Source organism: Chrysemys picta, unplaced genomic scaffold (genome assembly GCF_011386835.1).
Source record: "Chrysemys picta bellii isolate R12L10 unplaced genomic scaffold, ASM1138683v2 scaf1163, whole genome shotgun sequence".
In the NCBI taxonomy this organism is placed as follows: Eukaryota; Metazoa; Chordata; order Testudines; family Emydidae; genus Chrysemys; species Chrysemys picta.
The window spans coordinates 1-16,870 of NW_027053870.1; the positions used below are offsets into that span (position 1 = coordinate 1).

At 45.4% G+C, this 16,870-nt stretch overlaps 1 protein-coding gene across 1 annotated transcript; it reads right to left on the bottom strand.

The window, feature by feature from the left end:
- Window positions 1-80: 80 nt before the first annotated feature.
- LOC135979720 (tripartite motif-containing protein 10-like) lies at window positions 81-15,571 on the bottom strand. Its single transcript, XM_065579958.1, has 5 exons — window positions 15,150-15,571; window positions 5,399-5,494; window positions 4,341-4,571; window positions 3,737-3,759; window positions 81-1,740 (listed from the first exon to the last, which is right to left on the bottom strand). The coding sequence occupies exons 1-5, from the start codon at window positions 15,525-15,527 to the stop codon at window positions 1,599-1,601; spliced, it is 870 nt and encodes a 289-aa protein (XP_065436030.1). The 5' UTR covers window positions 15,528-15,571; the 3' UTR covers window positions 81-1,598.
- Window positions 15,572-16,870: the final 1,299 nt, after the last annotated feature.

The following is a 16,870-nucleotide window of genomic DNA, read 5'->3' on the forward strand; positions in this document are numbered from 1 at the left end:
TTTTAAAGCAGCTAGCAAAAAAAACAGAGAAAACACACGATCAGTGTCTAATTTGTAATGATATTAGTTCACTTTCTCAATGGCAACAGGTATATTTATTTCAGTGCACTTCCCATATTTCCTACAATTTTGAAAGGGAAAAATCTGCAAAAAAGCACAGGTGAGTTCCTATTTTCCCCTTTAAGGCACTTCCTCACATTGCAGAGCTCTTAGAGATCTAAGGATTCTATATAAATTGTTCCTACAACTCACCAGCGCTGAGGGAGCTATCATACCTCTCACCCTACCAGGGAGGTGATGTATCTCTCTGACCCACCGAGTTAGGTTCCATTGCTTCAAGACCAGGGTTTGGTTGGGTGAGAGTTAGTCAGGGGAGACAGGACAGCAGGGATTGGCTGGATAGGGTGTCTTCAGGAAGGAAATCAGATCTGTACCTTCATCACACACACTCCCTTTTGTGTATGCTGGGAATGTGAGCTAAGTGGGTAATAAAATACTGATTTTACTATTGCCTACTTTGGCCATTCTGTCTAGCTCTGAAGGACCATGAAAGCACTGAAGAATTAATAAGAGTTGTCTAGATAAACCAGTTTTGATAAACCATTACTTTCATGCATGTGAACGCGGGGATGCCAGCATGAGATGGCAAGATGGGGTCATAAACATGGCCACAAATCAGGATTTTATAGAACTCTAACCCATCCACGTCTCCCTATCTTGTTATTATGGAACCCTGGTGGTTGTTGCTCCATAGTTAAGGTAACATTATGAAAATGGGCTTTAAAATGGGGAATAAATTTCTCTCTAAATGTAGGTGGCCTTTAGTGTAAAATTTCACAGAGTGTTAGTTTTTTATGCCCTTTTAATTTTCTGTGTGGTTTTTGTTTGATTTCTTTTAATAAACATAATAGGAAGGATTTGAAAATTTAGTCTATGATTGAAATTTGTAGCAGTTAGACTTGTTTTGTCGAATATCTTTTTAAAAAGATTGTCTAACTACACACACATTGGTATAGAGATTAATCTTGAGTAGATGTGGTGCAGTGAGTACAATTTTGCTTTTTAAATTAAGGTCTCTTTTAGCCATTGTGCATCATATCTGAAAGTATAAGTGCCAGTGGGTAGCCAACAGATAAAAGCCTTTTATGGCATATGGACAAAACCTTCTGTCACTAGCTACACTCTTAAGCTTTCTATGCAGCTCCTGACAGAGGTTTTATTTGCCAGACATGTGCAGCAGCTGATGGATAAAATCATCTCCACTACAAGTGCAGTTCTGTGATACAGCTCTGAACAACTCCTACCGTGGTCAGCTCCCCTCACTTAAATATTGAACCCCTAGGTAATGAATACACAAAAGGCATTGATGTAAAACAACAAAGGTTATGACACACAAACATAACAGATCTTACACAAAGCAAGGAAATGAAAAGTCAAGTTACCTCACAGGACATGACCCTTTCTTCCTCTCCCATAGTGCGCACTTTGCCATTGTCACAACTACTGTACATCACAATCCAATCACCATTCACAATTAGCTGCTCTATGAATTTGATAGAACCTGTCTCCGTCTAGAGCCACAGAAACATATCTCAGTTTCACCCTTTAGACCCTTTCTCAGTACCTGTAAATTTCTTCAGAATCTCCTCTGGAACAATACCAAGTTGGTGCAAAGTACTTAGTTTCTCTTCCAGTTCAGGTGAAATCTCCACTGGTGGCCGATCTTTCACCTGCTTGCATCTAGAGAGCAACATTATTGTGTGTGATAATTTATTATTTCATACTAGGGAAAGTTGTTGGACAAAAGAGACCCAATGCTTTAGTTTATTGCTATCTTAAACCAGGTACGGCATATTCTATGGCACTGCAAGATTTCTACCCAGCTTTGCCAATGGCCTATTAATATAATTGAACCGTGAACTGCAAAGACCAGCTCTCAGCTACAAAGGGATTTCAGTCTCCACTCCTTTGCCCCCATGCTTTGATAGTCAATATGTTTCCAACATTTCTGGAGGCAGGGCCGGCTCTAACTTTTTGGCCGCCCCAAGCAAAAAAAAAGAGTGCCGCCCTCCATAGCGCCGCCATAACACACACCCTCAGCACTGCAATGCCACCCTCCCATTCCCCCACGGAGCGCCGCCGATCCCCCCCCGCCAAACCCCCCACCCCCTGCGGAGCGCCGTGCAGCCGAACACTCCCCCTGCAGAGTGCCGCCGAACACCCCCCCTCCCCCCGTGGAGCGCCGCCGAATGTCATGGTGCCAAACTCCCCCGCTGAGTGCTGCCGAACCCCCCCAACCCCCCACGGAGCGCCGCCGAACCCCCCAGCCAAACCCCCCAACCCCCACGGAGCGCCGCGCCGCTGAACCCCTCAGCCCCCCGCGGAGCACTGTGCAGACGAACAACCCCCTGCGGCGTGCCGCCCAACACCCCACCTCCGCGGAGCGCCGCCAAACGCCATGCTGCCGAACCGCCCCGCCGAGCACTGCCAACCCCCCGAGCCCCACACGGAGCGCCACCGAACCCCCCAGCCAACCCCCCCAACTCCTGCGGAGCACCGTGCCGCCGAACCCCTCAGCCCCCCATGCAGCACCGCACCGCCGAACACCCGCCCTGCGGAGCGCCGCCGAACACCCCGCCTCCCCCCCCCCACCGCAGAGGGCCGCCGAACGCAGTGCTGCCAAATCCCCTCACCGAGCGCTGCCGAACCCCCCAGCCCCCCGCGGAGCACTGTGAAGACGAACAACCCCCTGCGGCGTGCCGCCCAACACCCCACCTCCGCGGAGCGCCGCCAAACGCCATGTTGCCGAACTGCCCCGCCAAGCACTGCCAACCCCCCGAGCCCCACATGGAGCGCCGCCGAACCCCCCAGCCAAACCCCCCAACTCCTGCGGAGCACCGTGCCGCCGAACCCCTCAGCCCCCCGTGCAGCACCGCACCGCCGAACACCCGCCCTGCGGAGCGCCGCCGAACACCCCGCCTCTCCCCCCCCCCGCAGAGGGCCGCCGAACGCAGTGCTGCCGAACCCCCTCACCGAGCGCTGCCGAACCCCCCAGCCCCCCGCAGAGCACCGCCGAACCCCCCAGTCAAGCCCCCCAACCCCCGCGGAGCGCCACTGCCGAATCCCACCCCCCAGCGCGTGCCCAGCTGCCGAAACAAAAACAACCCACCCCACCCCCTGCGCCGACCGACCGAACCTCTCGAAAGAAAACCCTGAGCGCCCCCCGCCACCCCAAGATTGGCCGCCCCTTACCAGGTGCCGCCCTAAGCACATGCTTGGTCGGCTGGTGCCTGGAGCCGGCCCTGTCTGGAGGTCTCTGTGCTGTGAACATTGGCCCAATAGGATCTGGACTGATACCCATTCCCTCCAAACTCACCTCCAAGGAGTCATCAGCTTGTAAAACAAAATCTTGTTAACTACAAATGTTGTTAGAACTGTGACCAGTGATCAGCTGAAAGGCCCATAGTCCACCCCTAAAATAGAGATACCTCCAATCTCCTGGAGATTCAATTTATTCAGAACATATGTTCAGGTTAATAATCTTTTCTGTAGGATGGATCATAAAATGATAAAACCCCAGGATTAAATTCAGAGGGAAAATTGCATCTGAAGCATGACCCTGACCTGCACAGTTCACTCTCATGCACTAAGGAGATGCCATATTAACATGGTTTCTAGGCCTTTTCCAGCATAGTGAAGTATTGGGGAGAGGGGAGTTTGAGGGTGAGCAACATACCTGTTCAAGGTGCTTCTGATGTCCTAGATGGGAGAAAGCGAGAGAGGAGAGGTCAGTCCACAGGTTACACACTTTGCATCCCTCCTGCGCTTCAGGATGCTCACTTTGCCTTCACTACTTGAGTTCTATATGCATCTCTCAGTATATAGCTGGCAACTTAAAATTATTATTATACTTGGGTGAAAAATTTTCAATGAAACTTTTTTTCCATTGAAAAACACCCTTTGATAAAAACAGAAATATTTTGCAGAAATTAATCTGGTTCAACAACAGTTTTCTCATCTCCAGAATGGAATACATCAGAAAGCAAGACTCCGGGGTCAAATCTCTGCTCTGAATTGGGCAAAGTCTGGACTTGTCTCTGACTCTACTCGTGCCATTGCCCCAACCACCAGGCTATTGAGTGTCTCCATCTCTCTATTTTTTGTGAAAAGTTTCAAAATATCTTGTTTTCATTCTGCACTGGAACAAAACCATTTTGAAACCTTGAAACTTGTTGTGAAATGGAATTGTTTCCAGCCAGCCTGAGAAATGAACAATACTCATATTCAATAGTTCAGGAGTGTTTCCTTGCAGGGAACTGAGGGTTTATAATCTGCCTCACCTGCAGGAATTCACTCACTGGCTGCCGACATTTTTCTTTCAACTCCTTTATCAGGTTACTGAGAAACGAAATCTCCTCAAGGAGTTTGGTGACGTTTTCATTCTCCCTCTTCACAATGTCCTTGTTCAGCTCTTCCAGCTGGGCCACCAAAGGTTGCCTTTGTTCCTGCAAAATCTTCTCCAGTTCCTCAAATTCTGACATGATTTTCTTCCTCACAGTTTCTGTCTCTTCCTATAATGAAGAGATACAGACAGGGACAGGGTGGGGCAGGGACATGGGGAGAGTCCTGAGATTTTTCATAAAGGCCTCCATGTGTAGTTGGGAGAATTTAGTTGTAACCCATAACAAATTAGCATGAGGCAATTCCTGAGAAGCATCCTCTAGCATTACAAGAGCAAAGTTTATGTTACTAGTGTGCAGGGCCGGCTCCAGGCACCAGCTTGTCAAGCAGGTGCTTGGAGCAGCCACTCCGGAGAGGGGCGGCATGTCCAGCTATTCGGCAGCAATTCGGCAGACGGTCCCTCACTCCGGCTTGGAGCAAAGGACCTCCCGCCGAATTGCCGGAACAGATCGCGATCGCAAGCTTTTTTTTTTTTTTGGCTGCTTGGTGCGGCCAAAACCCTGGATCTGGCCCTGCTAGTGTGTTATCTGTGTCACTATTAATGGCTTCTTGCAATCCAGGTCATTCTAACAGCAGAAGGGGAAGCAGGATTTCAAATTACCCTGGCAGAGACTTCTTGAGAGAGGCTTTGTAGAGGCCAGGGAAGTGTGTGTGGGTGGGATGGGAGAGAAGAGAAAAATTCTCAACAAAGCAGATGTATTGGGGAAATCATGATGTCTACATGTCCTGGAACACTCACATTGCTTGTGCACACTCTGGTATGGTGACACACAGAGGAATAAATGCATTTAGAAAAACGTACTGCACATGCATATACAGAAACAGATGTCTGGAGAGAGACACAATCTCTCACAGTGCCACAGTCACAAAGAAACCCCAAACCTCCCATGCCTGCCAAAGCCATACACCCTTGTGGTTAATGATTATGAGCACCTACCTGGTGTTTCTGGCTCTGCCTTTCCTCATTCAATTTAATTTCCAGAAGTTCTTCTTTCTTCTTACTCATATTATTCAGATGGACACAAATTTGACCCTGAGTAAAAAACAAACAAACAAACAAAAACAACCCCAAAACTACAATTGTGCTTTTAGCTTTAATAAGAGAGAGGGTTGGTTTGTCTCATCTGGATAATTCTGTGAATCAGTACTATCAACAGTAACTGTTATGGGTTGAATTAAAACCTTGTTGAAACTGATGTGTGTGAATGTTCCCTTCACTTAAGATAGCTGTAAGAGACAGGTGAGGAATTCTACTTAAACAAGACATAGTGGAGTCTGCCTAGAAACTAGCACTGTGGGGGGGAGGGGTGCCAGTGGGTATTGTATGACCGGGGTGGGGTGCATGTCCGTGAGACAAGCACAAGTGCAGACATAAACTGAGAGAGCACATGGAGAGACGCACAGGGCCGCAGATGCAGAGAAGCAGAGGAAGAAAGCCAAGCGGTAGCGGCAGCAGACTGGAAGCATGGGGTAGACTTGAAGACGCCTAGAGTGAGTTCTGGGCTGGGGATGCTGGCTGTGAGCAAGGACACAGTCTCCTGTTATTTTGCTTCCTTCTGCAATCAGGGATTCAGTCCTTTGTACAGTCTCTGGTAATTAACAGGAATGCATCAAAGGTACTGGACTCCATCGTCAATTACTCCTCCTACCTGGGAAAACCTATAAGACCTTGATTTTTTGGCTAGTTGCTTGGGTTAAAAGTGGTAACAGTACCAATACTGGTGTGTGTAATACACAGAAGAAAGGTGCTCTGCTTGCAGTGCTCCCACACCTTCCACAAGGTCCAGAACTTCAGTGAGACCTACACTATTTAGTGGAACAGACAATGCAATGGAAAGTGAAATGTACTGTTCATTTCAGAGGAGTGGTACAGACTCCATAGATTACACTGAGCAAAGGTTTGTCTAAGAGCTGATTTTCAAAGTACTCCAAAATGCAAATGCACAGGCAGGTTGTGTATCGATAGTAGGAACAATGGAGCAGGAACCGAAGTTATCCCCAGTGTTATATAGAGGAAATATTTTGGAGTGAGCCTTTTGGAGTGAGCAGCAGAAGCACATTGTTTCTTGGAGCCAGGCAGGCAAGCCAGTAATACTATCTGTATAGTTCTCAGTAATAAGTTAAGTAAGCTGTTTACTGTTACTAAAGTCTCCAGCATCTTCTCATGTTATAATAGCTGGTTGGCAAGAGCTATTTCATGGTGTCAGAACAAAACTATGCAGACATATTACACTAGCAACACGAGCGACCTGTCTGAAGGCCATAGAGAAGGTCATGAACTACGATCTCTGGATACTTGAGACGTATCTCAGAGCTTGGTAACTGTAGCCCAGTGCTTCAAAAACATTCATCTCTGCCTTACACTTGAATAACCATGAGGCCAAAGTGACACTGAAAGAGGACTTTTGTCGTCCGCCTTTATCATCTGACCACAATCCACGATACCTTAGAGTTAACTTTGATCAGACATTGAGCTATCGCAAATACCTTCACAATACCAAAAAGGAGATAAAGACAAGAGATAATGTTAGAAGTGCTAGTGACAATGTAAGATTCAGGCCTGTATTTTCGCCTGAGATAGAATTTTGGGTTTTGCTTGCCTGTTTGATTTTTGATACACTTATATCCTCATGAATATGTCTGAACAAAGGACAAAGACACTGTATGTTGCTTCTGTCTAGTCAGATGGGTTTGTTAGTATAATGGAAACAGATAGGAACAGTTAAAGTGTTACTGGGCATGGTGAGAGTGTAATATATGAGCACACAATTTGAAGAGTGCCTCAACTCCTATCTCACGGTGATTAGGGGTCACCAAATGCAATTAATAGGTAGTAGGTTTAAAACAAACAAAAGGAAGTATTTCTTCACACAACGCACAGTCAACCTATGGAACTCTTTGCCAGAGGATGTTGTGAAGGCCAAGACTATAACAGGGTTCAACAAAGAACTAGATAAGTTCATGGAGGATAGGTCCATCAATGGCTATTAGCCAGGATGGACAGGGATGGTGTCCCTAGCCTCTGTTTGCCAGAATCTGGGAATGGGAGACAGGGAATGGATCACTTGATGATTACCTGTTCTTTTCATTCCCTCTCGGGAACCTGGAATTGGCCACTATCTGAAGACAGGATACTGGGCTATATAGACCTTTGGTTTGACCCAGTATGGCCATTCTTATTTTCTTGCATTCTTACATAGGCAAGGTCAAGCAACCAGTCAGGAGGGGTAAGAGGGGATTAGGGGGAAGGTATAAAACACTACAAGACCAGAGAAATGTCTGCCCCTGACCGTAGCACAACCTCACTCCATACCCCTCCCATGGGGTACAAAAGAGGTGGGAAGAAGACCCCAGACCCATGACCCCCCAATTTGGAACATGACCATAAATTGTAAGGTGTGAGACCAAGGGCATGCATTTCAGGTATAATTATGCCTGCTGAGGACCGGGGGATGGGACACTGCTTGCAGGAAATTATTCCCAATAAACATTGCATTGACTGAATTTTGGATTTCTGGTCTTCTGCTTTCTGACTGCATGACAAGAGCCAGGGGAGAGGGTGAAGGGAAAACCCTCGAACAGTTAACATCATCCAGAAGCTTGCTGGCATATCCTGGGGATGTGATGCATGCATGCTATGAACATTATAAGATTTCCCTGTATCATGTTCAAAACTGACATCATACCAAACTGGTTGAACAGACCTGTCTTCAACAAAGAACGTATGTTTGCATTAATTTTCATTTAAGCACTAAACAGAGTCACCAAGCAGGAAGGGGAAACAAAAGAAACTTAAACAGGTGGAAGAAAGACCAAGGAACTTCCTTCCACACAGACTTTTTGTCCCATAGTTCCCAGCTGGAAACATTTTCAAGAGGGGGAGGAAAGTATAAAAAAAAGGGTCAACCACCACAAGATACTGCTCACTCTCTCTCCCTGCCCATCACATTCTCTGCACCTGAGAAGACAAAAAGAAACAGCCGCTGGACTTTGAGGGAGGGGTCCTGACATGAAGAGTTTGGTCAATAACCTTGCTGGAAGCATGTGGTGAGAAATTTTGCTTGAATCTCATATAGATTGTTGAGTTAGACACTAATAAGTGTTTTATCTTTATTTTTCTAGTAACCATTTCTGACTTTTGTACCTCATTACTTATCCTCATTTAAAATTTCTTTGTAGTTAGTAAACTTCTTTTACTGTTTTATAGAATCCAGTGTGTTTAAGTTGAAGTGTCTGGGTAACTCCATTTAAGATAATAAGTTGGAATATTATCCCCTTAAAGGAGTAACAGACTTAAAATATTTGTATTGTCCAGGAGAGGGCTGAGCAATACAGGACATACATTTCTGGGGGGAAATCTGGGACTGGGGGTGCGTTGGGGTCACCCTGCAGTATAACCAAGACTAGTGAGAACCAGAGTGTAATTGGCAGGCTGAAGTTACACAGACACTCAGTGTGTGGCTTGCACTCTGTTTGGCTATTTGTGAGTGGCCCAGTTGGGAGCTCTACAGCAAGGCATTGTAAGGCACTCAGGGTTGCAGGGCAGGGGCACACAGCCCCGCACTGGTTTGAATTGTACCCCAGTATGTCACAAGTTCCCACAACACTCTCATTGACCCTGAAATCAATGTCACGGGTAGGATTGTTAGCAGCTTTCTCAAATCAACGCCAATACCATGGCTCCCCGTTTTGGTGGGAATCACGCCAGCCAACATCAGGCAAGACACTGCTGTGGTCCAGGAGAACAGCAAGATTCTGGCTGCTCTGGACATGACGATCAGGGCCGGCTCCAGGCACCAGCTGACCAAGCACGTGCTTGGGGTGGCACCTGGTAAGGGGCGGCCAATCTTGGGGTGGTGGGGGGGTGCTCAGGGTTTTTTTTGGGGGGGGGGGTTCGGTCGGGCGGCGCTGGGGGTGGGGTGGGTTGTTTTTGTTTCGGCGGCTGGGCGCGCGGGGGGCGCTGGGGGGTAAGATTCGGCAGCGGCGCTCCGTGGGGGCGTGTGGCGTCGTGGGGGGGCGCTCCGCGGGGGGGGGGGTGTGTGTTCGGTAGCGTGGCTCGGCGGTGTTTGGCGGCATGGCGCTCGGCAGGAGGTGTGTGTGGCAGCGGGGGGGGTTGGCAGCGCGGCGCTCGGTGGGGGGGTTCAGCAGCGCTGCGCTCCGCGGGGGGGGGGAGGTGTTTGGCTGCGCAGCGCTCCGCAGGGGGCTGGGGGGTTCAGCGGCGCGGCGTGGCGCTCCATGGTGGGGGGTGGTTCGACAGCGCTCCGCGGGGGGCTGGGGGGTTTGGCGGGGGGGTTCGGTGGCACGGCGCTCTGCGGGGAGGTGGGGGTTTCGGCGGGGGGTTTCGGCGGCGCGGCGCTCCGCAGAGGGGTGGGGGGTGGCGTCGAGGTGCTGAGGGGGTGTGTTATGGGGATGCTATGGAGGGCAGCACTCTTTTTTTTTTGCTTGGGGCGGCCAAAAAGTTAGAGCCGGCCCTGGGTGTCGATATCTTCTCCACAAATGGAAAAATAAAAGAATCATCAAATTGTGACTGTGATACAAACCATGCAACACACCATGGAGAATTGCCCCATTCACTCTTAGAGATTTGGCACAAAGGGGATCCACCTATCTACCCCAGAAGCACTAGAATGGCTTTCAAATCTCAATATTCAGTTATAATCCCAGCCCATTGCTTGTCAAATCCCATATGGAAAAAGAAGAAGAACAAGAAGAAAACAAATTAAGAAAAGAGTAGAAAAAACCTGAAACTGAACCAACTAAAGACTCCAGGAAAGTTAGTGTTTGAAGGAAATGCTACAGAGAACTGGAGAAAGTGGAAGGGGGGATTTAAGCTCTGCAGCATTGTGAGTGATGCAGACAAAAAGATGAATGGCTGCATTATTTCCTCATTTGGCAGGTGAAGAAGCAAGAGAGGTTTTAATACTTTAAAATTTGATAATGCAGCAGATAACGAAAAATATAAGCTTTAAAAAATAAGTTTGAGGCATACTGCGCCCACAAAGAAATGTCACATATGAGAGGCACAATTTTTTCACCAGCAGTCAGACAGAAGGGAAAATTATAGACCAACATGTGACTTCTTTAAAATGGCAGCACAATGTTGTGAATTTGGAGATCTGTGTGACTCACTCATTAAAGACCGCATTGTGCGTGGTACTGTCTCAGAGTCAGTGCAAGCTAGGTGGTTGAGGGAGACTAATTTAACCCTTGAACGTTCTGTGGACATATGTTGTACAGCGGAAATGACTGCAAAACAATCGAATGAGCTGGGTGAACCCAAAACCATGTGCACGCATTGCAGCATAAGTCTGCCTTTAGTAAGTACCCAGACATACAGTCATGGACTGGAGGATGTTCTGTGGTCAATAAAAGCCTGTAATCAAGAGAAGTGAAAAAAGAGCAGTTAGAGGCAACTGAGGGTTGTTATAAATATGGCCACAGCCACGCCATAAAGAACTGTCCAGAGTATGGGCAAGAATGCCAAAGATGTGGCAAACACCATCATTTAGCCAAAATGCACAACTCTGGAAAGGAAAAGTCCCAGGGCAAACACATGTTTTCCCTCACAGAAGCAGATGAGCACTCACAAGATCTGTTCCCTGGTATGCTGTGTACTTAGCCATCCAAAGCTGAGTGGAATGTGGTTTTGCTCATTAACGATCACAAAACTGAGTTTTTAAATTGATATTGGGGCACAGGCCAATGTGCTGTCTCTAAAGTTATACAACACTTTAAAGACCGAACTACTTTGCAGCTCCAGTATCTGGCTGATAACCTACTTGGGGGAAAACTGAAAGTATGTGGTAAATTCAGCTTGGACTGCGAGTATCAGGGGAAAAAAAGCATTGATGACTTACAAGCCATACTGGGTTTTGAGGTTGTGACAAACTTAAACTTAGTGCAAAGTGTCAATATAGTAAAAGAAGAACTGGAAGGTGACTGGGATATAGTTAAAGAATACAAGGATGTATTTGAAGCTACATGGCACTTGCCTGGTAAGCACATCATAAAGATTGACTCACAAGAACCACCTTTAATTCATGCACCTCGTAATGTTCCCGGGGAGTTAAGGAACAAAGTAGAAGAATTGTACCACATGGAACTTTTGCAAGTAATAATAAAAGTGCAATAACCTACAAAATGGGTCAATTCTATAATAACTGTAGACAAACCAGGTTGAGATGAAAAAAGAATATGCTTGGATCCAAGAGATATGAATAAAGAGATATGGAGAGAACATTTTCAATTGCCTACAGTAGAAAAAATCACGAGCAAGTTAGCAAAAGCTACAATTTTCATTTCTTGGATGCTAATAGTGGATTTTGCCAAGTCCAGCCAGATGACAAAATTTCTAGACTCTGTATGTTCAACAGACCATTTGGCAGGTACAGGTTTCCCAGACTTCCTATTGGCATCTTTTCAGCTCGTAAAATGTGCCAAAGAGTGACCCAACAGACATTTGAAGGACTGGAAGGTGTTGCATATTATGTAGATTACATAACGGTCTGGAGAAATACCAGAGGAGAACATAATGGAAGGCTCAAGAGAGTTCTAGACAGATGTTGTGAAAGGAACATCCAACTAACCAAGAGCAAATGCAAAATTGGCTATGACAGAGATAAAATATATGGGGCATCACTGGACAAAAGAAGGTCTTAAACTTGACAACTAAAAAATTGCTGTTATAACTGAAATGGCCACAGTGGCTGTAAGGCTGAATTGCAAAGATTTTTTGGAATGGTTTATTACCTTGGGAACTTACATGTCAATAGTAGCCACTTCTGTAAGACAACTGTTGGAAAAAGATGCCGAGCTCTCCTGGATGCCAATACACAAGGTGGTATGTGAACACTTGAAAGAATTGCCTACAGAGTCACCCAGGCTGAAGTACTTTAATGTCAAAGAACCAATCAGTTCATCAGCAGATGCCAGTTCTGCTGGAGTAGGGCCTGTATTGCTGCAAATTGGGGCTTCTGTCACTTCTGCCTCTAGAGCTCTGACAAGTGCACAACAGAGTTATGCCCAGAGAGAAAAAGGAACGCTGGCAACAGTATTTGGCTGCACTCGACTTCATCAGTTTATCTATGGAAAAAAAAGTAATCCCGTGCTTCTCCAAGCCATTTTCAGAAAATCTTTGTGCAGTGTTCCACCAAGGATTCAAAGATGGTTGCTAACACTCCACAAATATCAACTGCGAGTGGAATACAGACCATGGTAAGAGTTCGCAATTGCTGATGCTTTATCCAGAGCATACATACTGCATGGTGCCGGAGTAAGTTGATGTTGAAATATGTTGCATGATGTCTTCTTTGCTTATTTCACAACAGAAATTGAAGGAATTTCAAGCTGCTATTGCAAATGATGTTGTCCTGCAAAACTTACTGTTTTGCAAGGATGGCGAGGAATACCAGAGGATATCTGTGCTTATTGATCATATAGAGAGGAACTAAGTGTGCAAGATGCACTTGCCTTTAACAGTGACAGAATCATAGTACCAGCAAGTCTAAGAACAGAGATCTTAGCTATTATCCATGAGAGTCTTCTGAGAGCAGAGCTATGTAAAATAAGAACTTGAGATGCTGTCTATTGCCCATAAGTGTTTAATTAAATTGTGGATATGGTACAGTCTTGCAACATACCAAACCTTCAGACACAAAAATCAAAAGAACCAGTGCTACCATATGAGGGTTCAAACTGACCTCCTTACCTGCTCAACTCCTTATGGAAAGACATCTAAGTACCAGATTGCTGACTTAATCAAAGTTGTTGCAACCTAACCTGATACAAAGAGACATACAAAGTAACCTAAAACTGAGGCAAGCAAAGCAGAAATATTTCTCTGACAAAGGTTCAAAGCCTTTATTATCACTGGAAAATGGAGAGGCTGTTTGTATTAGTCAAAAGGGGGGAGGGATAGCTCAGTGGCTTGAGCATTGGCCTGCTAAACCCAGGGTTGTGAATTCAATCCTTGAGGGAGCCATTTAGGGATCTGGGGCAAAAATTGGGGATTGGTCCTGCTTTGAGCAGGGGGTTGGATTAGATGACCTCCTGAGGTCCCTTCGAACCCTGATATTCTATGAAAAGGAACAAGGAAACCTGCAAAGGTGATTGACCAATGAACTGGTCCAAGATGATAGAGGCAGGAGATACCTACTGAAGAAACAGAAGCGATTTGATGAGCATTAAAAGAATTGTACAGGAGAATGAAAATATGGAACAAACGGAAACTGTGTTAACATCCAACTCAGAAATTCAGGCAATTCCAAACCAATCTACTGAGTCTCAAGTAGTCAGTTTGAATACACAACAAAAATGGGACACTGAGACTTCTATTACCTCTAAAGGCAGAACGATTAGAAAACCTTCTAGAGATTAATTGTAGACTCTTAGCCTTGGTCTACAATATGGGGGAGAGGGGTCGATGTAACGTACGCAACTTCATCTATGTGAATAACGTAGCTGAAGTTGACGTACCACAGGGTCGACTGCAGCTGCTCCCCTGTCGACTCCGCTTCCACCTCTCGCAGTAGTGGAGTACCGGAGTCGACGGAAGAGCGATTGGGGATCGATTTATCACATCTAGACTAGACACGATAAATTAATCCCCAATAGATCAATCACTACCTGCCAATCCGTCGGGTAGTGTAGACGTACCCTTAGGGTTTCAGATTAGAATGATGCTAAATTAAGTTAAAAATGAAATGTAAATATTTTTTTTAAAAGGGAGCGATAATGAGCAGGAACATAATGTTGCATGGTGTAGGAGAGGGGGAATATTGTGTAGTGAGCTTTATCAGCAGAAAACACGTTGCTACAGGCTACACTTGCAGCCATACAGGGAAACTAGCAATTCCTATCAGTACAGCTCTCAGTAATAAATGTTTACTGTTACTTAAAGTCTTCAGTATCTTTTCTTATAATAACTAGTTGGCAACAGCTATTACAGATTGTCTTGGGCATTGCTCTGCTACATCAAGGCCAGAGGTGCAGTTAGAGGTGTACATTTTGAGTGATTTGGTCCCACAGGCCAGGGCATACAGCCCCCGCAAAAATGGTCAGCTTTAAAAAAATTTAAATTCTCAGCAAAGTTTTTGTCCATAGCTGAAGGGAAATATACACGGAACTAAATGAAACTCACATCGGACAACTTCCCCTGATCTCAGCTTGTGAACACCACCAAGAACAAGCTGCAGAATACAGAGATTCAGAAGTTATTAGACTTTCATTCTAGTTCTATAAGGTGGTGCACAAGGCTGCTGTGCACCAGCTCTGACAGAGAAGCAAGAGTGCAATGAAACCTGTCAGTTTAAAGTTCATTTTTCAAAGTGTTCTAAAATTTACAAGCCCATTCAGATCAGGTTGAAATTTGGTATGCCTGGTGGGGGCCTGGGGTAGTGTCAGTCTGGAGTCATTTGGTTGGCAGTTCCTGATACACAGTCCCTAATTAAAAGCCTGATGTTGACAGGTTAGGGTGGCATTTATGGCCAGTTTTACCTTCACCTGCGCGGAAGGAGGTGCCTTGCAGAACAGAGATTTCGATGGAGCTGGTATTTAGGAGAAAGTATCTGGGAAACGGGGAGATTCTGCTGTTCTGAAGGAGGCTCAGCAAAATGTCAACTCCCCTGAAAGTTCATATTAGTATGAAATGAAAAAGGATTCAATTAATCAGTATCAAAAGTGTTTCTTACCTTATATTTCTGGACAGCCTCCTTAATGAGAACCACTGTGTGCGTTTTGTGTACTGGGGATTTGTCACACTCCACACATATGAATTCCCCATCCTCTTCACAAAACTGACTGAGTTTTTCCTTGTATCTCTCACACAGATTCTCCTTTTCCTCTTTTTCTTGTTTTAATCCCAATTGTTTAACGTGTTCCACTAAACTAGCCAGATCCCAGTTAGGCCTGAAATTCACTTTCTCAATCTTTTCTCTGCAGATGGGACAGCACAAAGGGCCATGATTTCCCTCTTCCCAGTTGTCACAGTATGTAGTCACGCAGGTTTTGCAGCTGCTGTGCCCACAGTCTACAGTCACTGGGTCGCTAAAATAAAATAAATTGGACATGTGGCTTCATCTTCCACTTCCCTTTCAGGAGTCTCTGAACAGGCCATGGCTGTTGCCCTCATTCTCATTCTCATTCTCTCTTCCTGTTAAGAGTAGCAGACAAGAGACTTTTACAATGTAACAGCTTTAGTGAACCTACAGACTTGTCAATATTCCTATATATTCTTTAGGGCTGGCAAGTGATTAAAAAAATTAATCCCGATTAATTGTGTGATTAAAAAAATTAATCGTGATTATTCGTGAGATTAATCGTGTTGTTAAACAATAACAGAATGTCATTTATTTAAATATTTTTGGATGTTTTCTACATTTTCAAATATATTTTTTTCAATTACAACACAGAATACAAAATGTACAGTGCTTACTTTATATTTATTTTTATTACAAATAATTACACTGTAAAAAACCAAAGAAATTGTATTTTTCAATTCACCACACACAAGTACTGTAGTACAATCTCTTTATGATGAAAGTTGAACTTACAAATGTAGAATTATGTACAAAAATAACTGCATTCAAAAATAAAATGATGTAAAACTTTTGAGCCTAAATTCCACTCATTAACTTCTTGTTCAGCCAGTTGCTCAGACAAACAAGTTTGGTTAAAATTTCTAGGAGATAATGCTGCCCACTTCTTGTTTACAATATCACCTGAAAGTGAGAACAGGCGTTCGCATGGCACGGTTGTAGTCGGCTTCACAAGATATTTACGTGCCAGGTGCGCTAAAGATTCCTATGTCCCTTCATGCTTCAGCCACCACTCCAGAGGACATGTGTCCATGCTGATGAACAGATGCCTAGGAAGGTTGTGGAAGCTCTTTCACTGGAGGTTTTCCAAAGGAGGTTGGATAGCCATCCGTTGTGGATGGTTCAGACACAACAAATCGTCCATCTTGGCCAGGGGTTAGATTAGATGACCCTTTCAGTCCCTTCTAATCCTGTGATTCTACGAAAACCCAGAGTCACTTCATCAACCCTCTATTACAAGGCTCTGAAGTAGCAGGGCCCTGTACTGAGCTGTTGAAGAACCTGGCTCTTGAGCAATGTTCAGATTACCGCCACCCTAAATGGAAAGACGAGGTTTGACCAAGGTAGGTAGAGTTGGACCTGGTCTCTGAGAAGGGAGGGGAGGTGAAATGGTCCTTGCTACCCACGGATCTGACACTTCACAGGGACGGGATGAAGGAAGTGGGTGATAAAAGATGTGATCTAGGATGATCAAAGAGTTAGGGGCAGATTCTGATTCTTTTCCTGGCAGGAGATAGTACCTTTCTCCTCACATGGTGCCACTGGTTTGAATGAAACTGGGGGAGAAAGTACTCAACATGATCAAAGTGATGAAA

Excerpts from the sequence above, each read along its gene's own strand:
- LOC135979720 (XM_065579958.1), bottom strand. The coding sequence starts at position 15,527 with ATGTCCAATTTATTTTATTTTAGCGACCCAGTGACTGTAGACTGTGGG. Across the intron at positions 4,572-5,398 it reads GGCAGAGCCAGAAACACCAG|GAAGAGACAGAAACTGTGAG; the intron begins GTAGGTGCTCAT and ends TCTTCATTATAG. Across the intron at positions 3,760-4,340 it reads CAGTGAGTGAATTCCTGCAG|GACATCAGAAGCACCTTGAA; the intron begins GTGAGGCAGATT and ends TCTCCCATCTAG.